Below are 13,373 nucleotides of genomic sequence, written 5' to 3' on the forward strand. Positions count from 1 at the left end.
GACCCCCACTCTTTAGATTCTTATAAACATTGAACAGATCCCCTCTCAGGCTGCTCTTCTCCAGGCTAACCAGCCCCAGGGACTCTCAGCCTTTCCTCCTAAGAGAGGAGCTGCAGTCCCCTCAGCATCTTCACAGCCCTCCATTGGACTCTCTCCAGTATTTCCCTGCCCCTCTTGAACTGAGGAGCCCAGAACTGGACACAATACTCCCAATGTGGCCTCACCAGTGGAGAATAGAGGGAGAGGAGAACCTCCCTTGACCTGCTGACCATGCTCTTCTCAATGCACCCCAGGAGACCTTTGGTCTTCTTGGCCATGAGGGCACCAGCACTGCCAGGCCCTTCTCCACAGAGCTGCTTGCCGGCAGGCCAGCCCCTCAGCTGGGGGCTGTTCCTTCCCAGGTGCTGGGAGCAGGGTCTCTGCAAACACAATACCTTCATCAGCTCTGGGTGCATGCTCCTCTCCAGGCTCTCCAGGATGTTCTCTGACTTTCCCTGCATGCTTGATTCATCATCTGCAAGGACACAAAAACCAGATGTTCAAAACAACTGCAGGAGCACCACTCTGCCAGGAAGCGTCCTGCAGCATTTGCTTACAATAGCACAGAAACCGCCTGGGGAGACTTTTCCATTCCAGGGGAAGCTTTCTCCACTCACGCCTGCTACCAGGGTGCATGATTACAGCCTGCCAGGTCTCCCCAGAGCACAACCCCAACAGGAAGCCAATTTTCCAGGAGTCTTGAAGCTTTGCCACAGATTCCCCATCCAGAGGAGAGTCACATTTCCCTCCACTCTTATTCTTCAGACCATTGCCTACATTACTCTAGACTCTTTTGCACGACATGGAGTGCTGGCCACCATTCTGGCCAGCAAGAGATGCCTGCATGCTGCTGCTGGGGAAGGGGGAAGGAAGGTGTTGCTCTGGTGTGGTGGATTGAAATTCCTCCCCCCAACATAAAATTGCCAGACCTGCTCAGTTGGAAGCAAATGAAGCTGTATTTACAAGCAAAACTACAAGCTAAACTATGGAATGCAATGAATACGTACAAAATAGACAATATTTACATATATGTACAATTTATGAACAACACAAGAACCACCCTGGACAAAACCAGGGGGTTACCAACAGCTTCCTCCTCTTCCTTCTCCCCTGCACATGGGACAAGAGAAAGAAGAGCAGAGTTGCTGTTAGTACTTAACCACAACAAAGAACACATACAAGGTCAGCAAAGCCACCAGAAGCACCAGCCAGAGGGAAGAGCCAAAAAAAGAGAGAAAATTAGTTTACAAGGCCAACCTTCTGTTGGTTTTCAGACCAATGGGATTATTTAGACCTGATCATTATTTTTCTTTTAGCACCCAATGAGGCTTTATTTACATACTGCCACGTTTGGATCAAGATCTGTGGAAAATTTTCTAGGCACAGCCTCAAACTGCCACACTCTGGGAGCTGACCTTGCACAGATTCCACAGTCTCCTTCTTCTCTTGTGCCAGAGTCTCAGCATTGCTCTGGATGATCTTTCTGAGAGTCACCAGCCACTCCTCCATCTCCTGCTCAGTTTCAGCAGCCAGGTAGTGACTGTACTTGTCGATGGTCTTCAGCTCAAAGGCGTAGCGGCGCATCTTGGGGCACTGCACAAAGCACAGCACACAGGGCTGGGCACGTTTGCCTCAGCAGCCCAGCACAGTACCTGCCTCAGGGCTCCCCTCTGGGAAAGCACAGAATCAGAGAATTGTCATAGAATCACCCTTGCCCTTGTAGCAGCTGCTCCTTTGCTCACAGCACACAGCCTGATCTACATGATCCAGCCTGAATCCACAAGAGATCATAGAACCATAGAATGGTCCAGGCTGGAAGGGGCCTCCAAAGGTCATCCAGTCCAAGCGCCCTGCAGTCAGCAGGGACATCCTCCACTAGACCAGGTCGAGCCTCACCTTGAATATCTCCAGGGAAGGAGCCTCAACCATCTCCCTGGGCAACCTGTTGCAGTGTTCCAGCAGCCTCCTGGTGCAGAACTTGTTCCTCACATCCAATCTCAGTCTGCTCTCCTCTAGTTTGAAGCCATTGTCCCTCGTCCTGTCCCTGCAAGCCTTTGCAAACAGTCCCTCTGCAGCCTTCTTGTAGTCCCTTCAGGTACTGGAAGACTGCTTTAAGATCTTCCTGAAGCTTTTTCTTCTCCAGGCTGTCCCCACCGGGGAGGTTCTCCAGCCTCTGATTATCTTTGTGGCCTCCTCTGGAGCCTCTCCAGCAGCTGGAGGTCTTTCTTGTGCTGAGGACCCCAGAACTGAAGGCAGTGCTACAGGTGGGGTCTCTCAGAGCAGAGCAGAGGGGGAGAATTCCCTCCTGTCCTGCTGGTCACACTGCTTTTGCTGCATGATCAATAAGCATTTAATACAATGATTAAATGCTTTCATTTTACTCTGACAACAGTTCCTCCATTGCTGTCTTTGTCTTCCTGGCCAAAACACGGCACCCTGATAGAAACCCTTGCCTGCCTCTTGCTGACAGAGCAAAGCAGCTCAGGGCTGGTTTGTAAATGCACCCAAGACACAGATCTGGAGGGATCAGGTCTGCCTCAGAGCTGGCAGTGCACAAGGCCAGGTGCAGCCCTGCAGAAGGCACCACCTACCTGAACAACGTCATTGCAAGCATCCAGGAAAATGCAGCCCTTGGATTCCTTTGAAATCTTCTCATCTTTGTAGGAATTCAGAATGTAGGAGCCATCTGTCAGCTGTGACAGGTAAAAATACCTCCTCTTGAACACCTGCAACAGTACAAAGCCTTGCTCAGCCATGTACCCACCCTGGTGTGCTTCAGAAACCACAGCCACACCTTCACTATCTGCCCTGCTGCTAGGGAGTAAACCCTGAGCCTGGACCCCTGAGCCTCACAGATTCACCCCTCTGAGGACTTAAAGAGAGATTGCAGCATCCTCTTTCATTTTAATGTCTAAGTTTGCCCATTCTGAAGGAAAGCCCCAGGGCTTCCAGCTGGCCTTTCAGCTGGCTTCAGCCTCATTTATCTTTACAAGGTAAAAGCTGCACAGTAAATTCAGATCAGCACATCACCTGAAGATTCATCCCACCCTACAGCAGGGATTTCCAGACCCTTTTGGTAAAGACCTCGACTGGAATTACAAAGCACTTCTCCAGAAGGCTTGGGAACAGACAGGTGGAAATTTCTAGCACTCAGATGCAAGCCAAGGGTCCCTGTAATCCATCCAGCTGCTTGGGTTCTGTCAGTTTGGTGTTTTGATTTTGTTGTTGTTTTCTACAAACCTATTTTCATGAGTTGGTTTTGGCTTGGTGTTCAATTCTCACCTCAAGAAGCAGTTAGCCTGGGACAAGTGCTCCTATGTCTGAGCTATTGTTTTTTATGAATCAAGCTCTCCAGCAGCTCAGAACATCTTCCTTCACCTTTGTCAGGCAGAAGGCCCTGGACTAGAAGTCAGAAGCACATTTTTGGCAGCAGCTGTGGCAGGCTCATGTGCTGTCAGGTCTGTAAGGAGCAGGGTGCATTTCACAGTTGCTAGATGTTTGTCTTAGAGGAGAACCATGAAGAAAGCTGGGGCCAGTGGCAGTGTATTTCCACCTTCCTGCATTATCTGGGAGATCTATGAATTAAACAGAGCAGTTTTCATCCCAGATGGGAGACTACTGCCAGCAATTTCCTGCTGCCATCATTACTGACACTAGCACATGTTCAATAAACTGACTCATTGGCACTGGAAGGGAGCATTGTGCTCTGAATGGGTAATCTAAGCCCTCTGCAAGGCAACCTCTGGCATCATTTAGATGACTGTTAGCTGCAGAAATGCTTCAAGGCCTGTTGAGCTTCAGGATTTATAAGATTTAACTAAACCTCTAGTTCAACAGAGCACAGAACTCCATGGCAAGCTAAGCATGCTAAGCATTGAGGCAGCTGAAACACTGAACCCATCTCAGAAACTCTGGCAGTGGGTGCTGCAGAAATCCAGGATGGGTCTCTAGATATCACAGGGCTGACATCTCCCCTGGCTATAGGATTTCAGGTTAAACCATTTGCATCTTCTCAATTCTGTTCCACAGGAAATGTGGAACAGAAGCAAGCAGCAAACACCAGGCTGTGATTTCCCCTGCAAGCACTGCTGCCAGCAAGAGCTGCTAGAAGACTGTGGCCCTTGGAAATGAGTACCAGAAACCTGGGAGCAGAGGGAACAGATTCTCTGAGCAGGCTGCAGATGCTTCTGATGAGCACTGCAATTGCAGAATGATAGCTGCAGAACCAAGGAAATTCAGCTGGGGAGAGATAAAAGAAAGGGGAAAAAAAAGGGGAGAAAGAGAGAAAGTTGAAGAAAAGAAAAAAGAAAGAAGGAGACAAGAAGGGAAGGGGGAAGGAGAAAGGGGGAAGGAGAAAGGGGGAAGGAGAAAGGGGGAAGGAGAAAGGGGGAAGGAGAAAGGGAGAAGGAGAAAGGGAGAAGGAGAAAGGGAGAAGGAGAAAGGGAGAATGGGAAAGTGGGAAGAGGGAAGGGGAAAGGGTGAAGGGGAAAGGGGGAAGGAGAAAGGGCGAAGGAGAAAGGGGGAAGGAGAAAGGGAGAAGGAGAAAGGGAGAAGGAGAAAGGGAGAATGGGAAAGTGGGAAGAGGGAAGGGGAAAGGGTGAAGGGGAAAGGGGGAAGGAGAAAGGGCGAAGGAGAAAGGGGGAAGGAGAAAGGGAGAAGGAGAAAGGGAGAAGGAGAAAGGGAGAATGGGAAAGTGGGAAGAGGGAAGAGGGAAGGGGAAAGGGTGAAGGGGAAAGGGGGAAAGGGGGAGGAGGAAGAGGGAAGGGGGAAAAGGGAAAGGGGAAAGAGGAATGATCCCAGTGCCATGGTTGTGATGCAGCACACTGACTTGCTGCAAAACAGACCACAAGAGAGCTGGGCCAAAGCACGGAAGGTGTCTGCAAAAGCAAGGTTCCTGTGAAATGCAGGTTGGCAGCTGCAATTTGCTGTTGGGCTGGCTCTCCACAGCACACCCTCTGCACATGCCTAGCAACAGGCCCCAGCACAGCACCCCCAGCACTGACAGAACCTGCACTCAGCAGAGCACAGCTGTGTCTCAACATGGTGGTAAGACTGAGGATGTTCAAAGCCCTCAGATTTCTCCTACCTGCCTTAGGGGTGTTTTGTAAGACACACAGCTGCCCAGGACCACCTCAGAAAACGGCCACAGCTTTCCAGTGCTTTGGTATCTGAGTTTCACAGGAGGCTCTGTGGATCTTATTAACTGACTGACACCAGTGCAGTCCAGCTCACATCTCTGAAAGGGGAGTCTGAGGTGCTGGGCACTCAGGCCAACAATACCACAAGAGGCTCAGCTAAAGTGGGCTCAGCTGACTGTTTTAAGCACATATGATACCTCCTTCAGAATATACAGCAGGATGAATAGCTTCAGTCTTGCTGCTCAGAAAAGCAGAGGATCAGCAGATCCAGGTCCTTCTATTGCCTTTGAGCTCATCAGCAACCATTGGAAACCTCAGGTTCAGCTGAGCTCTGTGAAGGGTCCTGTCCTAACTCATTGCATTGAGCCTCAGCACAGCTGAGCTTTTTGAGATTTCCTAACATCCTCACAACCAGCCTCACTGCAGCCATCCTCCAGCTGCACAGCTCAGCATAACTCCCTAATACTCTCCCTATGCTGTACCAAGGTAGCTGCATGGTGGAACAAGAGGCAGGCTCACTGCCACAGCAAAAACCTGCCATGGAAATCCTAACCTCCACTGCAAAGCCTGAGCAACAGCTAAGCCAGACTATGGGCAGCAGGGAACTGGAGACAATGCAGCTGCTGCCTCCAGCTCAGTGCTGCTCCATTGCCTCAGTGACAGCAGCCCTGCTTTTGGTGTTTCAGTTCTGTGTTTCCTATCAGCAAGGAAGCTCTCAGGTCAGAGAGTCCTTGCAGGACAGCTGTCTCAGTTAAACTGGCTTCCCCTTCTGGGCCTCAGAGAACAGTCTGGGATAACAAGAACCTGCTGTGTCCTGTTGTTCAGCTTGCCTGTCAGGATTTGAAGTGCACTGGTCCTGTATTCTGGGGAGGGAAGGGTTAAAAGCTGTTACCAGATTGGGTTTTTAGTCCACCTTGGGGTACTGTCACAGGTCCAGCCTGTTGAATCAGCTGGTGAGAATTCAACTGCTCCTCAGAGCAGGTTGCCTTAAACCAGGACAGATACTCTACAAGTTCTGCACCCACAAGGTGCCCATCCAGAGCCACCTGCTGCACCCCTGCTGCCTTAGAGCTGTGCTCTGAGCCTCCCCTGGTGCCTAGCTCATGACTGACATCAAGGCTGGCTCAGACTCACCTTCATGGTCACAGTGATTGTGCTGTTGACATTGGCTTTGTGCAGCCAGCCTTGCTTTATCACACCCCCCTTCTGGGAGCACAGGGAGGAGGAATCCTGAAAGAGAACAAAACATCAGAGAAAGTTGAGTTGCCTTCCATGGAAAATTTCCCTGGGACAACACAGACATGGCCAGCCTGGAAAGCAGGAGAGTTTAACTGCAGCAATACAGCAACATGGAGAATGAATCACACAGAATGGCTCAGGTTGGAAGGGACAGCAGAGATCATCTCCTCCAAGCCCCCTGCCATGGTCAGGGACACCTCTCAACTAGCCCAGGCTGCTCAAGGCCTCATCCAACCTGGCCTTCAACACCTCCAGGCAGGAGGCATCCACAACCTCCCTGGGCAACCTGTGCCAGAGTCTCACCACCCTCACACTGCAGAACTTCTTCCTCAGCTCCAGTCTAACCCTGCTCTGCCTCAGCTCCAAACCATTCCCCCTTGGCCTGTCTCTAGACACCCTGATGAAAAGTCCCTCTGAAGGCTTCCTGCAGGATCTCTTCAGGTAATCATCATCATCAAGCTCTCATTAAGAGATGAGCTATTACTGTGCCACTTCTTCCTCCGTCCTTCTTTGTCCTGTCACGAGCATGGAACAGGCACAGCTACACCTATGGTGCTAGCACTCTCTTTCCAGGCAAGAGGCAAACCAGGCTAGTTTGGATCACCTTTTGAAACAAGAAAGATTCCATCTGTGCTGCCAGAGCTGCCTGGCAGTTTTGCAATGAGGAAATGCATGGTGGGTTCCAGCCCAGTGTTTCAAAAACCATGGGAAGAAGGACATTTTCCAACTGGCCTGTTTAGGAAGTTGCACAATGCAGAACTCCAGCCTCTCTCTGTCATTTCCTTTCATACAAATCCACTCTCTGCTTTAAATTTAGGCAAAAGCCACCAAACCTCAAGAGCTGAAATGGAACTGACTGGTGTTGCAGTTAGCAAAACACAGAGTTTCAAGTAACCCAATCAGGTTGTTCCTGCCATAGGAGCTGGGATGTCCCTCTCTGCTCTTGTCCCATGGTCCCAAAAATGGAGACCTGCCCTCCACCCATCCACAACTATGACCTCCACTTGGGAGGTCAATCACTCCACCTTCAATAAGTTTACAGATGACACTAAATTGGGTGGGAGTGTTGGGCTGCTGGAGGGTAGGAAGGGTCTGCAGAGGGACCTGGCCAGGCTGGACCCATGGGCCAAGGCCAATGGGATGAGATTCAACAAAGCCAAGTGCTGGGTCCTGCACTTGGGTCACAAGAAGCACAGGAACTCCCCAGGCTTGGGACAGAATGGCTGGAAACTGCCCAGTAGAGAAAGCCCTGGGGGTGCTAGGTGACAGCAGCTGAACATTAGCCATGGTGTGCCCAGGTGGCCAAGAAGGCCACCAGCAGCCTGGCCTGGAGCAGGAATAGCGAGGGCAGCAAGACCAGGGCAGGGATTGTTGTGCTCAGCACTGGAGAGGCCAAACCTTGAGTCCTGGGTTCAGTTTTGGGCTCCTCACTCCAAGAAGGACATTCAGGGACTGCAGCAGGTCCAGAGAAGGGCAACAAAGGTGGGGAAGGGTCTGCACAACAGGGCTGGGGAGGAGCAGCTGAGGGAGCTGGGGGTGTCCAGTGTGCAGAAGAGGAGGCTGAGGGAGATCTCATTGCTCTCTACAGCTCCTGAGAGGAGGTTGCAGTGAGGTGGGGATTGGGCTCTGCTCCCTGGTATCAGGTGATAGAAGGAGAAAAATGGCCTGAAATTGTGCCAGGGGAGGGTTAGGTTGGAGATTAGTGGTCAGGGATTGGCACAGGCTGCCCAGGGAGGTGGTGGAGTTCCCACCCCTGGAGATGTTCAAGAAACCTGTGGCCATGGCACTTGGTTTGATGACCATGGTGGTGTTGGGTTGCTGGTTGGACTGGATGATCTTAGAGGCTTTTTCCAACAGAAATGATTCTATGATTCTATGAAATGGAATCTCAGACTGGTAAAAAAATCTTGCTCTGGACTTGCAGTGACTCAGCAGGAGAGGTGGATCTGGGCTGTGTGGTGCCAAGCTGTGAAGGGCCTGGTTTCTATCATCTCCTACCTCCAAAATGTCAGGGTTTCACTTTTTTCTTGACCACCTTCCACTGACAAAGCACACTGCCTAAAGCTTTATTTCCTCGGGTGAAACAAGCCATGATTTTTTCCTCATAGTGATTCACTTTTATTTCATCAAGAGATTTCTTTGCCTTGAATTTCCATGACAGAAGTCTGATGTAAATACTCCATCAGGAAACTGTAACAGATATGACCATGCCAAAACATCTGCCAAAGCACCAGGAATACTCTTCCACAATCAACATCAGTAACTTCACTTGCTTTGAGTATTTGGGACACTAACCAGAAGGAAAAAATGTCTCCTTCAAATGTTGATAGTGTATTTTTGTCCTGTTGCTGATAACAGCCTCCAGCCCAAAGCAGATACTATTGAGGTTGCTCAGGACAATGATGTAATGCAAACCAACAACAAGAAAGCAAAAAAAAATATTAAGGCCAAACTTCAAAACATATTTCCAGTTAGGAAAAAGCCATCCCAGTTCAGACCCAAGGTGTGCTGGCACATACAGAATCACAGAATAGAGCTGGTTGGAAGATACCTCAAAGCTCATCGCGTCCAACCCTTGATCCAGAACTGAAGGGCCAACACCAAACCACATCCCTAAGCTCCAGCTCCACAGCTACTGGAACACCCCCAGGGATGGTGACTCCAGCACTGCCCTGGGCAGCCTGTTCCAATGTTCGAGAACCCTCTCAGCAAATAAATATTTCCTGATATCCATCCTGAGCTTCCCCTGGTGCAGCTTGAAACCATTTCCTCTGGTCCTGTCACTTGCCACCAAGGAGAGGCTGTCCCTCCCCTTGCTCAAGCCTCCTTTCAGGAAGCTGTAGAGAGCAGCTGTAGTAAGGTGCATGAAACAGACCCATCAGATCTTCACTTCGGTGAGAAAGAAACTCCCCTTTTCCTCTAGAAGTCCCTCAGCAGCAGCTTCTTGGTGTCATGCAGATTTCAAACAGTTGGGGCCAACTCTTCCCACCATAAAATAACCTTTCCTAATGTCATGTCTGTGAATTAAGCTTCACATAGAACTTGAGACAGAAAAATGCTCCCCCTCGCTTTTGTAGCAAATGTGACAAGCACAGGGAAATGTGGCAGCTGGACTGGCCAGCTGAGTGGCCAGAAGATCCAGAGAGGTGATTCTGCCATTTTACTCTGCTCTGCTGAGACCTCACCTGAGTGCTGAGTCCAGCTCTGGAGCCCTCAACACAGGAAGGGCAAGGACCTGATGAAGCAGGTCCAGAGGAGGCCACAAAGATGATCAAGGGGATGGGGAACCTCTGCTGTGTGGACAGGCTGAGGGAGCTGGGGGTGTTCAGCCTGGAGAAGAGAAGGTTCTGGGAAGACCTAATAATGACCTTCCAGCACCTGAAGGGGCTGCAAGCAGGCTGCAGAGGGACTGTTCCCAAAGGCCTGCAGGGACAGGACCAGGAGCAATGGTTTGTTATGAGAGCAGAGCAGATTGAGATTGGATGTGAGGAAAAGTTTTGAACCAGGAGGGTGGTGGAACAATGTAACAGGATGCCCAGGGGGCAGTTTAGGGCCCATCCCTGGAGACATTCAAGGTCAGGCTTGACAAAGCTCGGAGAAACCTGATCTAGAGGAGCATGATCCTGCTGACTGGGGTAGGGGGGGGAGTTGGACTGGGTGACCTTTGAAGGTCCCTTCCAACCCAAACCATTCTGTGATTCTATGAAAATGACCACCAGGTTTGAGATGTCCAAATGTCAGAGCCACCAGCTCACCCCTATGGGATGCAAATCTGACCTGCAACCAGGTGAACACAAACACATCAAGGTCCAGAGGAAGCAAACCACTTTTGAGCAGTACACACAGAGTGGGATTGCCACCCTGTGTGGGAAGCAGTGATTGATTAGGAGCTGCAGATTATGTGGCAGAGTACAAGTCCTTTGAAGAGGAGGAGCCAATATCAGAGGGCAGTTGAAAACCAGACTGCCTGCTTTTCACTCTGGATGTGAAGAATTTTACTCACTAATTGTTTGGCTTCCTTTTTTTCCTCAAGTGAAAAAGCCATGAGAAAAAAATATTGCTAATTTGCCAGATAATTAGGGGATCCCTGGCTCCAGGGGAATATCTTGTCATGCTTTGAAAGAAATCACACTCTCAGTTTTGGTCTTGTCCTCACAGGAATGAAGCATCTCACCAGAAAACCATTGCTGGGAGCTGAATTCTCACCTCATCTCATGAAATCTGCTTTTTAACAGGTCTTAGAGCGGAATATGTGGGGAAAAAAAAATGTCCTTACCTCATCCTTTTCAAAGTCTTCATCAATTTCAAACACATGGCTTGGAATCTTGTCTGGCCTAAAGGATTTGCTGAAATCAAAACACATTTTCATTTTTAATGATTGGGACTTAATGAAGGTCTTCAATGCCACAGCTGGTGCTGGATGCAGAACCAAGAGTGAAACTGCAAACTAGAGAGCACAGCACAACTGCCCTCCCACAGAAAACAGATTTCAAGAGGCCTCCAGTCCCTTACAGCTAGAGAAAGCTAACCTCTGAGTGCATTTCATGGAAATTAAGCATAAACAGTAGGTAATTAGCTTTCTCCTTGTTAGCTGCCTGCTTCTGCAGAGCTGCTGCTGACTTGCATACATGCAGCACTGAGATGCAGCAGGCCAGACTGTCTGCAGCCTTGCTGAATGAGAAGACTGTAAGATTATTCACAAATTTTCATATGATTTCATGGAATCCCAGCATTTGGGGGTGAGGGAGGGGTTGGAAAGGACTTCCAGAGATCATCCAGTCCAACCCACCTGCTAAAGCAGGATCACCCACATCAGGTTGTACAGGAACATATCCAGAGAAGGAGACTCCACAACCTCTCTGGGCAGTCTGCTCCAGGGCTCCAGCACCCCCACAGTGAAGAATTCTTTCCTCATGTTTAAGTGAAACCTCTTGTCTTTGAGTTGTGCCCACTGCCCCTTGCCCTATCACTGGGCACCCCCGAAAAGAGCCCAGCCCCATCCTCTTGACATCCATCCTTTAGCTATTGATCAGCATTGATCAGATCCCTCTCAGGCTGCTCTTTCCCAGGTCTCCTCCTCCTGACAGGCCTCTCAGCACCTTTGTGGCCTCTGTTGGACTTTCTGGTCAGCAGTGTTGCCCAGTGCTGTTTCACTTCCCCACCAGCTCCTCAGAACAGAGCAGTTCAGCCAATTAACAAGAACCTGCACGTCACAAGCTGCCAGTACACGAACAGCCTCAGCAGTGGTCCGGACAAGCATGGAGCGAGGGAGAGCACAGCAGGCACCACCACTGAGAAAACAATCACCCAGGAGATATCCAGGATGCATAGGCCTGTCTGCAAAACCAAATTAGCTTTGGAGCTGGAGGCCCTGGCACAGAACTCCCCAGCACTGCTAGTATCCATCAGGCATAAGAGAGAATCAGAATCACAGAATCACAGAAACATTCAGGGTGGAAAAGCCCCTCAGGATCACCAAGTCCAACCATTGACCCTACTCTACAAGGCTCACCCCTAAACCATATCCCCAAGCACCACATCCAAACCACCTTGAAACACAGCCAGGGTTGATGACTCCACCGCCTCCCTGGGCAGCACATTCCTGACCACTCTTGCCATGAATAAATGTTTCCTAATGTCCAATCTAAACCTCCCCAGTCACAGCTTGAGGCTGAACTGAAGCTGTAAAACAACATCTCAGTGACAGGGGACACAGAGGATCTGCTCAGCATGGGAACACTCTGTCCAGCACTCAGACAACATCGGCCTAGAGGGACAATCCTGGCTTGGCATGAGCAGACACTGCCAACACTATCCTGCCACATGCCCAGGATGCACTCCAGAGAAGGGCCATGAGGATGAGCAGAGGGCTGGAGCTGCTCTGCTCTGGAGACAGACTGAGAGAGTTGGGGTTGTGCAGGCTGGAGGGGAGAAGGCTCCCAGGAGACCTTCTTGTGGCCTTCCAGGATCTGAAGGGGGCTCCAAGAAAGCTGGGGAGGGACTTTTGAGGGTGTCAGGGAGTGATAGGAGTGGGGGGGATGGAGCAAAAGTAGAAGTGGGGAGATTGAGATTGGATGTTAGGAAGAAATTGTTCCCCATGAGGGTGGTGAGAGACTGGCACAGGTTGCCCAGGGAGGTGGTGGAAGCCTCATCCCTGGAGGTTTTTGCAGCCAGGCTGGATGTGGCTGTGAGCAACCTGCTGTGGTGTGAGGTGTCCCTGCCCATGGCAGGGGGGTTGGAGCTGGATGAGCCTTGAGCTCCCTTCCAGCCCTGACAATTCTGTGATTCTGTGCACCCCGAGATGCAAGGAGCTCCTTGCACACTGGTGGGTAGGATGTGAGGCTATGACCTTGTCTTAGTTGAAGGAGCAAGACAAGAGCTGTTTAACCCTTCTCAAAGGACTCAAAGAAAACAATTCCACATAGGACTGGATAGGACTGAAAGTTTAAATGCTGCTCATACCTACATGCTGCTGTGCAAAAGCACATAAAATATACAAAATCCATAATTCACCTTGGCCACAGTTCTCCAAGAGCCTCCTTAGGCCAAAGCTGCACACAACCTCCCCCCAAAGCAGGCCAAAACCCCAGGCCTCCACTGCTCCCCCAGCCCCCCCCATACCATTCCCGAGTGGTGCAGCTACAGATTCTGCCAGGCAGCTCCAGGGCCCTGCCAGCAGCACTGCCAAGGCCTTTCCAGGCCTCACTGCCCCACACCGAACCCGAGAGAAAGCTCTGCACATCCTCCTGGGAGCAGAGAGGGAGGGAAAAGGGGGCAGAAACTGACTCTGCCACCAGTTTATTATTATTTATTATGGGATGTGGTAACAAAGTCACGATTTCCTGGGTCCATCTTGTCCCTTCTGGAGGACCTTAAGGAACTCTATGATTCTTAAAGGCATCCAGCCTCAAACCATAACAGACCTGTGCTGGCATTACTGTCAGCATCCCCCTGAGC

The 13,373-nt window shown here is 50.4% G+C and overlaps 1 protein-coding gene across 3 annotated transcripts in view; it reads right to left on the bottom strand.

Moving 5' to 3' along the window:
- Positions 1-13,373, bottom strand: part of DOCK11 (dedicator of cytokinesis 11) — a 128,920-nt gene that overhangs the window by 88,544 nt on the left and 27,003 nt on the right. For all 3 annotated transcript variants that reach the window (XM_054388518.1, XM_054388517.1, XM_054388516.1), the window contains exons 5-9: positions 10,693-10,762; positions 6,312-6,407; positions 2,631-2,765; positions 1,455-1,632; positions 435-514 (exon numbers count right to left, since the gene is read on the bottom strand). In XM_054388518.1, coding sequence (XP_054244493.1) covers positions 435-514; positions 1,455-1,632; positions 2,631-2,765; positions 6,312-6,407; positions 10,693-10,762 — 559 coding nt within the window. The remainder of the gene's footprint in view (positions 1-434; positions 515-1,454; positions 1,633-2,630; positions 2,766-6,311; positions 6,408-10,692; positions 10,763-13,373) is intronic.

This window comes from Indicator indicator, chromosome 17 (genome assembly GCF_027791375.1).
Source record: "Indicator indicator isolate 239-I01 chromosome 17, UM_Iind_1.1, whole genome shotgun sequence".
Classification (NCBI taxonomy): domain Eukaryota; kingdom Metazoa; phylum Chordata; class Aves; order Piciformes; family Indicatoridae; genus Indicator; species Indicator indicator.